The 11,725-nt window shown below is 40.5% G+C and overlaps 1 protein-coding gene across 7 annotated transcripts; it reads left to right on the top strand.

Annotated features, from left to right (window-relative positions):
- Nucleotides 1–3,982: 3,982 nt before the first annotated feature.
- On the top strand, nt 3,983–11,712 carry hmbox1b (homeobox containing 1 b). Of its 7 annotated transcripts, none has more exons than XR_008964380.1 (10): nt 3,983–4,136; nt 7,230–7,751; nt 7,871–7,956; nt 8,034–8,144; nt 8,233–8,386; nt 8,580–8,662; nt 8,745–8,840; nt 8,934–9,065; nt 9,269–9,352; nt 9,433–9,544. XR_008964380.1 is itself a non-coding variant. In XM_057352220.1 (10 exons), exons 2-10 carry the CDS (start codon nt 7,231–7,233, stop codon nt 9,597–9,599), a joined length of 1,389 nt encoding a protein of 462 aa, XP_057208203.1. In that variant the 5' UTR covers nt 3,983–4,136; nt 7,230; the 3' UTR covers nt 9,600–11,712. The 7 variants fall into 7 exon arrangements, 3 of the variants coding, with proteins under 3 accessions (XP_057208203.1, XP_057208205.1, XP_057208204.1); XR_008964379.1 differs by having other exon boundaries at nt 9,456–9,486; XM_057352220.1 differs by having other exon boundaries at nt 8,956–9,065; nt 9,456–11,712.
- Nucleotides 11,713–11,725: the final 13 nt, after the last annotated feature.

Below are 11,725 nucleotides of genomic sequence, written 5' to 3'. Positions count from 1 at the left end.
CTCCTTTATGTTCTCAACAGTGAAGTGGTGTGTTGACTAAGAGCTAATTTTAACCCATGCGCTCAGTCTCTCGTAGCATTTAGCAGCTGAGGGGGGGGGGGGCGTTTGTGAACCCTGATGACAGCTGGACCATGGTATTGAGCCAAATGAGGAAAAGACTGTCGTAACCAGCCGAGCAGTTGCTGGGGTAGAAACCAATGTTTTCCTGTATCAGGAACTTAGATGGAGACGGTGGGGAAATGGTTTGGGACGGTCAGCTGGATGAATCTCTCGAAACCTGCACAAAAGGCCACATTTCGCAAAAAATGAAACCAAAACTCTTTTGGAATCGTAAAATGATGTTAGTTTGACGAGCAAATGTTCCTCTTAAATTCTCATCATCGTAAAAATCATAAAGTTTTAACATTTTGAAATATGTATGCTTCGTGGTACTATTCATATTTGTACTGTCTAGTTAGTACATCTGATGAATTTAATAAAAAGGCATTAGGATAATTAAAATCAAACTTGACAATGAGAAAAAATATTATAATAATATCTTGTAATAATAATAAGAAGAATTACTGGCTGAAAAATATTCAGATCCATTATGGTAATGAGAGTTTTAGAGGAAAATTGTCATAAAAAATGTCACAATGCAAAAGCTTGGTTTTCTTAGGTCGTGTTTTGTACCTGGAGATTCTTTTATGACCCCTATCCGATGTAAGATATACGTTTGAGGGATCATATGTTTATGGTTAAAATATCTCCGTTTCTCAAAAGAAACACGTACTGTATGTATGTATTATCCGGGAGATATTTTTGTATAGTCATAGCAGGATCTTTCATGATTTTAAGAATGTTTACATGTAAACAACATAAGAGCGATCACAGATCTTTTACTATGGGAAACGCTTGTTTCCTGAGAGGCTGTAAATGTCTTTCTTTAGCTGACATCATATAACAAATACTGACACAGAAGTGTTAGAAATGTCACCGTGTCATTTAAACCGGCTTGTATTTAAACTTCTGCTGTGATTGTGAAGATGTTTGACATCAACACTTCGCAAGTTAATCTGCAAAAAGTTTATTTCTCATCTCTATATGTATCAAATAAATGACAATGTATAATATCAATAAGTAAATAATCCTGACACATTTGTAGACAACAAAACAAACACAGAGATTACAACCTATTCCTGTTTTTTTACACCAAAACAAAAATTCTGTCATCATTAAGCACGATAATCCAAACCATTGTTTTGAGGTTTATTATAGACAATGCATTCAGTCAAAGCACAACATCACCCACAAGTACAAATATGTGCATTTTGGTCAGACACGTCAAGAAATCATAAACAGTGACGGAAGAATGCCAGTGTGGTTTGTGGCATACTCTGAGCTGACGTAGGCAGCACACTAGCGTTCCTGCATACTATTCACACTGCAGTTATAATATATGTAGATTAATGTATGGCAATGGAACAAATTTTCCATTCATTACAGACAGAGATCCGTGTCTGTCCAAAGAATCTGAAACCCCTACACACAGTCCAAACAGACTGACCGTCTATTTACGGTTTTATTCATTTGTCATGTGACTGAAATAATAATAAGTGACATCCTGCTGAACACCACCACCTTAAGAGGAAAGTTCGTCCAAAAATGAAAAATGTGTCTCTATTTACTCACCACCATGTCGTTCAAATTCCCTTTTCATAAACAAACTGAACTGAACTGACTCGTGCCATTACCCAAGCGTCTTGCAGGCATAATGGTTTGTTGAAAAATATAACTTTATAAATGTTTATCTATCTATTATTTGAGGATATAGGGGGTTTGATTGACATTTGGGTGATGGTGACAGTCCATGAATCCTTCTTTCTGGGGTATGAAAATGTAATATAGAATATTACCTATAGCCTAGTTAACCAGTCAAAGCTGTTTCTAACTTACACATCACCCCATCACAGTTAACAGTGTACTGTACAGCTTTTCTGTAGTAAGATATTTCAACTTTGTGAAAGTTTTCTGCCTCTTCTCGGTGTTCCTTTCAGAGGACACAGTACACAGCGCCCCCTACTGACAAACAAACCTCAAAATCAAGGAATGTAAGCATACGTGAGTAACCCAAACAAGGTTTGTTATTTTTGTATTATAAAACACAATTTTAAACTTTACCTCATTACAACACTAGTGTTTCTTTAGTGAATACTCTTTTAGTGAATACGTAACGTACTTTTATCTTCATTTAACTCAAATGCCATAACGTCAAGCACTCGCTCGTGTTCACACACTAAAATAAAATGTTCAGGAAAACCAAATGTCGCTTTTACCTGTGAGATAACAGTGAAACATCTTAGCACATCGCTGAGAAAACACCGTTCCTCACACAAGCACCTGAAAGAGGCGCGCGCTTTTCGGTCAGTCAGGAACTGTAGCCAATCAGAACACGTGCTCTGCTTCTGTTCTGTCAATCATTTTGCGTGAGAGGCGTCGTCATCATTTTTTTAAATTATTTTTTTATTATTAATATTCATTTTCAAGCCTCACTCACTAGAGCTGTTCGATTCTGAATTTTTTGGAGTCGATTCCGATCGAAAGAAGATTATTGCAAGAATCGATTCCTAGCTGCTGTTTTCGATTCCTGCTCAATTCCCTGTTTTACTACAGATTTATATTTATTATTAAAAAATGTACACACATTTTCTAAGCTGTCACTATTTACATTTAGCAATCGTTTATTGTTACTATAACAAAAACCTTAACCAAATATGTCGATCTTGTCCTGCAAAGTATCATTAATAATATCATTAATAATCTAATTTACTAGCTGTTTTCACAAATAAAGCACAGGTCAAATTACTATTTTAAAAGTTATTAAGCAGTGTACACAAAACTACTTGAGGAATGTAGACAGACAGAATAAATAGACTGTAAACATCAATAATCAGTTAATTGTATTAAAAATATGTAGGAATACTGTGCATGTTAATATTACTGTTAAATGCATGTAGTGCAGACAGGTGTTGAACAAGTTTTGTCCAGCATTAACAGCTTTAAACAGACGTCCAAGTAAATATGTGCTGACTGTGCTTTATATACATGTCATTCTCTTCACTCACATACTGAGCTCAGCACATTTATGATTTGTTAAATGTGTGGATACATGTAATTATATCTGCATTGTGTGTGCAAACAAAGCTTTTGCTTTAATGGATGCAGAATATTTTATGTCATTCCACAGCTCTACTGTAGACTTGACCAATGACATCAGCGAAGGGGCGGGGCTTGTGCTTATGAAACCTCTTAAAGAGGAGTCGATTCCTTTAATGGAATCGATTCCCAGCCCTATCACTCACTTCAAGTTAAAAGTGGAAACTCTTGTGGTTATTTAAAACCTATTTAGCGAAAGAAGTTATGAGAAAAGCAGATTTTTCTTTCTATCTGGAACTTCATGTCTTGTGGCACCCCCTTTCTGCAATGCCAAGTTTTAGTTTAGTTTAGTTTAGTTTAGTTTAGTTTAGTTTAGTTTAGTTTAAAAGTGAAACGGCCGGAATTTTAAAAAACATTAATTTATTAAATGAGAAATAAAATGTACAAAACAGTGTCTCTTTGGAACGTCTATGCCGTGAATTTTCCTCACCTGTGGACTTTGTGCCTGTTCACAGTAGAGAACAAAACATCGTATTTTAATTTTGCAAATCGACTATGGGATCATAATAAAACATCAACCCAGTCATCATCACATACTTGACTTGTCCTTTTCTGATCGTTATTTGTTGTACTTTTCTTATTTAAACTTACCCGTTGGTTTAAATTAGCAGTATAGCTACAGACAATGTACATGGTACCTTTTAGATCAATGAAATAAACTATGATAAACAAACAAATGAATAAATGAACTACAGTCACGAGACGTGGTATATCAAATAACTCGATTAATGCAAGGCTGTGAATGTGATGAACTACATTTCCAACGTGTCTGCGCGGCGTGGTGCGTGACGTCAGCGCGGCTGCTGTCAGTCAGACAAAGACAGTCAGTCAGTCAGGGCGAGTCTTCTTCACAACGTCACATCAAATAACATCTTCACCGCCCGAAAGAGCGCGTTAAATGATCTCCAGCGCTCAGATATTGTGTATTTTCCTCTCTACAGGTAAGAAATGCGATTTTATTTGTGAGGTGATTCAGTTTGTGTTAGCTCGTGCTAAGCTAACTAACAGTTAGCCGCCTGTATAAATCAGTTAGTTTTTGTTTATGTTTAAACGCGCTTCAGAACTCGACATGCAGTTTAAACGCAGAAAGTCTTGCTCACATTTCTAGATAGTTTGCTAATTAATGGCATTGAAAGTTATTGAGTTATGCAGCTAGTTAGCCCCGAGTTAAAGTGCTGAACTCGTGTAACGTTATTTATTAATGCAGTATTGCACATTCGTCATATTTGTTCATGAATATTAACGAGCAATTGTGCGAATAACGCTGCGGGAATTATATATGCAAGTGTGCAGTTATTTAAAATGTAAAGCTCGTTTGGTGTCTGTTTGCAGAGGTCAGGACTCAGGACAAATGAGTCATGCAAAACTCTTTTGTTTATATGAGTTCAATCCGGCCATCTTTGTGATTTACATCACGTTTCATGCAAAGTACGTGTTGGCATTTGTATTCTATGTATTATAGATATGAGTTTGTTTATTTGCATGCACACAGATGAACACTGGGCGTTTGATCTGCTTATGTCGTCATCATCATCATCATCATCATCATCATCATCATATGACATGCATTTAGAAGATTTCTTGTTTTACACTCAACCTGGGCTTTAACAGATTCAGAGATCTCTGAAGGTCCTGCACACCATGTGCTTTCTGAAGTTCTCCGATGGAAATGAAGTGCGGTTTGTCAATAAACCTCATTGATCATCAGTTTGGTGCAGTTTTGTCTGATCTGCATTCAGAACTTGAGTTTACAGAATCTGTAAGTGGCTTGCAGATACTCCACCCATCATGTGTTCAGCGCAGATAAAGGTTCCATTCTTTTTGCTTTACATCATTTGATGCACATTAATGTCGTATACCGAAGCTCATGATTTTAAACACTAAAAGGTCTGTAGCTGTGCCTGTTTCAATAGGTCTGCTGTCAAAATGCATAGATTATTTAAAGGGATAGTTCACCCAGAAAATGAGAATTCTAGAATCATTTATTCACCCTGATGTCATTCCAGACATGTCTGACTTTCTTTCTTCTGCAGAAGACAAAAGAAGATATTTTGAAGAATGTTGATGATCAAACAACCCTGAAACCCATTGACTTTCATTGTATGAACACAAAACCACTAGAACATTTCTCAAAATATCTTCTTTTGTGTTCCACTGAAGAAAGAGTTATAAATGAAGAAAGTTTGATTTTGGGGTGAACTGTTTCTTTATGGTACAGTAAAAGTTTTAGGACAGTAATACAGGTAGCATTCTTTCTTCAGGATATTTTCATGTTTCTGATGTTCATAGTTAACATGACATTTTATATGCTAATTAAAGGGACAGTTCACCCAAAAATGAAAATTCTGTCATTATTTATTCACCCTCAGGTTGTTTCAAATCTGTATACGTTTCTTTGTTCTGTTGAACACAAAGAAAGATATTTGAAAGAATGTCAGCGACTTTCTGCTGTGGGACATCCTCCACTACCATAGTAGGAAAAAACGTTTGTATTTTTTTGTTCCGTGGAACATGGAATTTAGGAAAACAAACAGTTCTGGGGCACCTTTGACTACCATTACATTTTTTCCTGCTATGGATGTCCCGGAACTGAAAATAACTAACATTCTTTCAAATATCTTTCTTTGTGTTCATCAGAACAAAGTCATTTATACGGGTATGAAATGACATGAGGGTGAGTAAATGATGACAGAATTTTCATTTTAGGGTGAACTGTCCCTTTAAGGTTTTTCAAAATGTCTCGCATTATTCTCTTGAATACAGATGAGAAAAGTGTTATCATGACAAATATTATTTTTAGCCGTGGCTGAACTCATGCAGTCAGGATTGTGTTGATCTGATGCACGTGTGTGTGGTGCAGTGAACCGCATCTTTGACAAGCAGTCTCTCTGCAGCTGTGTCTTCTTCACAAAGAGCCCCGCAGTGAGCGTCCGCAGTGTTTCATGCTGGGTTTAGGCTTTTATAAGCGCCACACGGGCAGGAATCCAGCAGGGCTTACGACCGATAACCCCCTGCGCATGCCAAAAAAGGATTGCATTAGTTCTTCAGATCATAAGAACATGGCAGCGTGCCGGCCGTCTCCTTCTCATTTCTCAGCCGTGGCGCAGACTCGCATTTTTGTCAATTTATATTTGTGTCAAAAGCCTTACAGCGATGTATTTTTAGAAAGCCGCAGTGGCTGCCACGTTCCAATCACAGACGACTCATCTGATATCTAAACGGATGCAATTATGTGGAGACTATCACAGCGTTTTTGTGCGGAGTGCTTGGCTTTCAGCGGTGGAAGGTTAACGCATAACCAGTGTAGATATAGTTTGTGTGGAACCACGGAAAACACATAGGCCGCCTCGAACCAGATGCACTGTTGGGATGGTGAAGTTAGTTGCCACGTGGACCCTGGGGTTTTATTTTTCGGGATCGGCTGCTACGTTTAGCTTTAATAGGGGCGTTTGTTGACACAAGCGTCACTTTGCCTGTTTCTCAGAGATATCAACATCTATGTTGTTCCACATAATTAAAATGTAACCTGTTGGCTGGTTATCTATTACCAACCAGTTGCAAAGTTACCCATTTAGTGTGTAACCATTAGCTGAATATAAACCCATGTGCTCGAGATGAACCAGTCAAACAGAACACGCTTTATATTTGTGTTGTGTGCTTTACATGCAAAGTTATATTAACATCTTCATCCGTCGTCGGGGCGGGATGGTTTCCCTGACAACAGAGAGCGTAATGGCTCTTTGTTGATGAAAGCCGTCTTGGATAAGTAGGTCAGATGAAAGGAATTCTGCTATCATAACTCGACTCTTTTGCATTTGATGGCGCTACGCTTGAAAACATGATCATTCACTCATTGGCATCTTGGGTGAACAAAATCTGCAGGATACAGCCAGAAAACATTGTGAACAGTACATTTTCCCGCAATGCAAAGCGTTCAGCTTGACCATTTTTTTATTGTAATGCACAAGCTGGAAGCGAGTCATCTTTATAACTCATCATTTGCAACGATAACGTCCGTTTGTGTCTCTCGACAGAATGTCTCACTACACCGATGAGCCGCGGTTCACCATCGAGCAGATCGACCTGCTCCAGAGACTGCGGCGCACAGGCATGACCAAACCCGAGATCCTGCACGCCCTGGACACCCTGGAGCGACTCGACCGCGAGCACGGGGATAAATTCGGCCGGCGCGGCCCGACGGACTCTAACGCCAACAACAGTACCACCTCCAGCACTACACCCACCTCAAACACCGCTAACAGCGCCCCCCTGGCAACGTCCTCCACCACTTCCACGGCGACGCAGACTCAGTTCCCCGGTAACCTATCGCCGTCTCCCAGCAACAGTTACGCCATTTCTCCACCCACGGTCTTACCCTCGCCGGTCTCTCTGGTCGCCATGGCGCAGAACGGGCGGGACGCTTTGGCAGCCATGCCCAACGGGAAGCTATCTCCAAACCGTTACCCGGTGAACAGCGCGGCGGCTGTGAGGTCATACGGGCTGGAGGCGTCAGAGGAGGACCTGGATGTAGATGACAAAGTGGAGGAGCTCATGAGGTCAGGGTCAAAGGTCAATTTAAAGTGAATATTCTGTCATGTACTCGCAAGCCTGTCGTTCAATAAATATAAAAGCAGAAGTTGCCGTGTTGAATTGCGGTCACGGTGTTTGTGTGCAGACGGGACAGCACGCTGGTGAAAGATGAAATCAAAGCCTTCCTGGGCAACAGACGCATCTCTCAGGCCGTGGTGGCTCAGGTCACAGGTCAGTCTGCTTTCACCCCTCATGTGACATCTTCTGCTCGTTCCAGTCGTAAGTAAATGACATTCTCTCTCTCTCAGGCATCAGTCAGAGTCGAATCTCTCACTGGCTTCTCCAGCAGGGTTCAGATCTGAGCGAACAGAAGAAACGCGCTTTCTACCGCTGGTACCAGCTCGAGAGGACCACACCTGGTAAACACATCCGTGTTTGTGTATAAGAGAGAGAAAGAGGTTCACGAACATGAATGTGTTTGAGCTTGACATGTTTATCTGTCTTCAGGTGCCACACTAAACATGCGGCCCGCCCCTGTGGCGTTGGACGAGATGGAATGGCGTCAAACCCCTCCTCCTATAAACTCCGTCACCGGAAGCTTCCGTCTGCGCAGAGGCAGTCGATTCACCTGGAGGAAAGAATGTCTCGCTGTCATGGAGAGGTGAGACGGAGCGATCGCCACCTCAAACTCGCACCGTTGGCTGAGCTGGAAGTGGACTTCACATCACTCTTCAGCAGCAGTGCATTGGTTGTTTAGATTAAACCGATGTCAGATTATTAGTCAAGTAGACGTCCCTTTGAACTGTCCCGTGTCTAAGATGGAAACATGAACATTTTCACTCTTATCTCTACAGTTATTTCAGTGATAATCAATATCCAGATGAAGCCAAGCGAGAGGAGATCGCCAACGCCTGCAACGCCGTCATTCAGAAACCAGGTGCAGATACTGCAGTCTCATGCCGTACAGACGAGCATTACATTCGTGCTCTTCAGTCATCTCTAAACCTTCTTTTGTTCAGGAAAGAAGCTGTCAGACTTAGAAAGAGTCACGTCTCTAAAAGTCTACAACTGGTTTGCCAACCGTCGCAAGGAGATCAAGAGGCGGGCTAATATCGGTACTGTATTTCTTCCGTCTCTGTTTTTAGCGTGTTTACGAGCTGGGTCACGGGCTGTAAATGTTCGCTGAATGTTTGTTGTGGTTTTTGAAGAGCCTCAGATGTGTCATGACAGGGTCTTTTTTCCAAGAAGCCACAATCCTGGAGAACCACGGGATAGACGTGCAGAGTCCCGGTGGACATTCGAACAGCGACGACGTCGACGCCAACGACTACAACGAACAGGTGACCTATGAATATATCACGTGTTCTGAGACCTCAGACACACGTATGTGAACACAAGCCAGTTTAAGTGAACAGTAAACGAAATGCTTGTCACAGGTACGCAGAGAATTGGTGCGTACTTGCATGTAGTATGAATTAAAGATAAACATTCGTATTTAAATGAGATGTCCTAATACTAGTTCTCATTGATTTCATTACTGTAGGGTTGTGATGTTTCCTATTTTGAAAAGAGAGGCGCGAACCGGCCCTTCGGTTACTACCGGCTGGAGCCAACGTCACCAACACAGGTACATGCATGACTTATTAACATTTATTACGACTGGCAAAGATCTTGCTTTTAAATCTTGTTTTAACTTTACTATGTGAGAAACATCATTGACTCTCTTCAAGGATGATGCTGCCAGTCACACAGACCACCAGGACCCCATCTCTCTCGCCGTGGAGATGGCAGCCGTCAATCACAGCATCCTCGCCCTATCACAGCCTGGAAGCGTGGCCGGTGAAATCAAGACGGAGGCAATCGACGACGACTGAGGAAGGGATAAAGCGGGCTGTGTGTGTGTGTGTGGCAGTTGACCAAAACAATGCTCTTATCTCAAGCTTTTAGAATCTAATATCACCTCGACATTCCTGCTGAACCACTGAACGTACACGGCGTTCAAACCCTCGCAGAACTCAAACCTCGTACCTCATTCCAGTAACTCGAATAGTTTTGTGTGCTTCCAGTCTGTATATTCCACTAAACGTGTTTTCATCGGTTCTCACGGACTCTCCGTTCAGGAGAGAGGCCAGTCGGTAACACTTCCATACAGTTTCTGCTTTAGCATCTGTGACGGATTGTGATGTCTGTATGCTTTATTTCCACGACAGTCAGCTTTTCATTTGATTCGCGAGTCGTTTTGTCACACCGTGATTGGGTGAAAAGCTGTTAAGAAGTCTTCAAGGTCACATTTCACCACAACATCATTTTGCTTAAGCGAGTTTTTAGCGGCATTTAGCTGTTTTGCATTGTGACATTTGCGTTGTCAAAAACAACCCTCACCTCAGCAAATCTCATTACTGTAATGCAAATTAAGACTGTAATGCGTCGTAGTGTTCGCTGTACTGCCATCATGCATGCCATGTGGTGTTCAAGCACTAGATTACAGTATTTCTCCACTGTAGTATGCGTCACATGCAAAATGTCACGGTGCTTCAGAATGGTTTTGGGTGTAATGTGACCTGATCCAGTTTGATTTGGTTAATGCATTAAGAATTATAAGTGGAATGTTACCTTGTGCAAAAGTCTCCTGGACTCTAAATGAACCTGCAGAGAGAGAGAGACCTCAATTTACAGAGACGGCGCTTTATTTAACACTAAATGTCCAGCGTTACCCAAAGTGACTGTTCAGCGTTATTATGTTTGTATTTATTTAGCTTCTGTTTTGTATTCATGCGAAAAGAACCGGGACGTTACCCGTGTCTGTCCAGACGTGACATCATTCGGCTGAAGATGACAGCAGTCAGAAACACGATGTGAAGAGTAAACGTGCACGCTCGCTGTTGTTTTATTTGGCCAGTGCATCACGACGCTTTCGTTTTTACTGTATGTTGATATCATTTCTCAAGTGTTAAGAAGCCAGACTGACTCATGCGTATCTCCTCTCTGCTGAGAGTCTGAACTCTCGTCTCACATAAGCTTGGATCCAAAATGTAGCACATTTAACTCAGAAGAGATTTTAGATGAACTTTATTCCTTCTTTGGGCCGCATTCATGATGCAGGAGCAGATGAATTTTGCGAATTGTTGGTAGAGCTGTTCTCATCACCTGCCAATCAAAATCTTTGTTATGCAAATTTACACAGATTTATTGTGCTCACGTTTCATGAATGAAGCTCATCTTACCTTGTACAAATATTCAAGTGATATTTATGAAACGATGCCATTTTTGTTGATTAAATCAAGGTTTTTTTATTTTTTATTGTCGAACACTATTATTTGTTCAGAGCAGTCTCGTGTTAATGTGTGTCTCAAATACACGTGAAAATCAAGCACCCCTTCGTTCTAAAAACACTATTTTAAAAGCACGAGAGCCATTTCACTTTGTTTTAGCTCACCTTAAACTATCATCGAAAGAAAACTGAGACTTTGCTGTTTACTTCAGCACACAGAATGTGTTTCCAAGTGAGCCATTCTAAGCCTCCGTACACAAAAATCGTGCCAAACTACACAGCATCGCTTCAAGCACCGGTGACACATTATCACAGAGACGCAGAATATTTACTGTCTGTGATTTAAGTTTTTGGGTTGTATCAGACCACCAAATGTTGTTTGTTTGTTTGTTTTTCGTGAACCCTTCTGGTTTAAAGGGGCTGCTTTCAATTCAGTTGTTCAGGGTGCATTCTCTTCTTTCTCTGTCAAACATGTCATGACTGTAAAAAGAAACATAGATCAGTTGAATCAAATAATGATATTGATTTCTGTTCTGAATCATCTGTATTTCCCTTTTAAGAATTTAGTGCCTTTTTTGGACAGTAGACTGTTCTGTAATTATACTATAGTATATATGAACATTTTTGTACAGTTTCTTTGTTTAAAATGACTTTTTTTAAAACTTCTGTTTATTTTAGTACTTTATCTTCTGGAGAATAAAAGTATATTAATGATGCAGAGGGTGTGTT

Source organism: Triplophysa rosa, linkage group LG15, assembly GCF_024868665.1.
Source record: "Triplophysa rosa linkage group LG15, Trosa_1v2, whole genome shotgun sequence".
Lineage (NCBI taxonomy): Eukaryota > Metazoa > Chordata > Actinopteri > Cypriniformes > Nemacheilidae > Triplophysa > Triplophysa rosa.
This window is presented reverse-complemented; position numbering and strand designations above follow the sequence as displayed.

Excerpts from the sequence above, each read along its gene's own strand:
- hmbox1b (XM_057352220.1), top strand. The coding sequence starts at position 7,231 with ATGTCTCACTACACCGATGAGCCGCGGTTCACCATCGAGCAGATCGAC. Across the intron at positions 8,841-8,955 it reads CAAGAGGCGGGCTAATATCG|GGTCTTTTTTCCAAGAAGCC; the intron begins GTACTGTATTTC and ends GTGTCATGACAG. Across the intron at positions 9,353-9,455 it reads AGCCAACGTCACCAACACAG|GATGATGCTGCCAGTCACAC; the intron begins GTACATGCATGA and ends ACTCTCTTCAAG.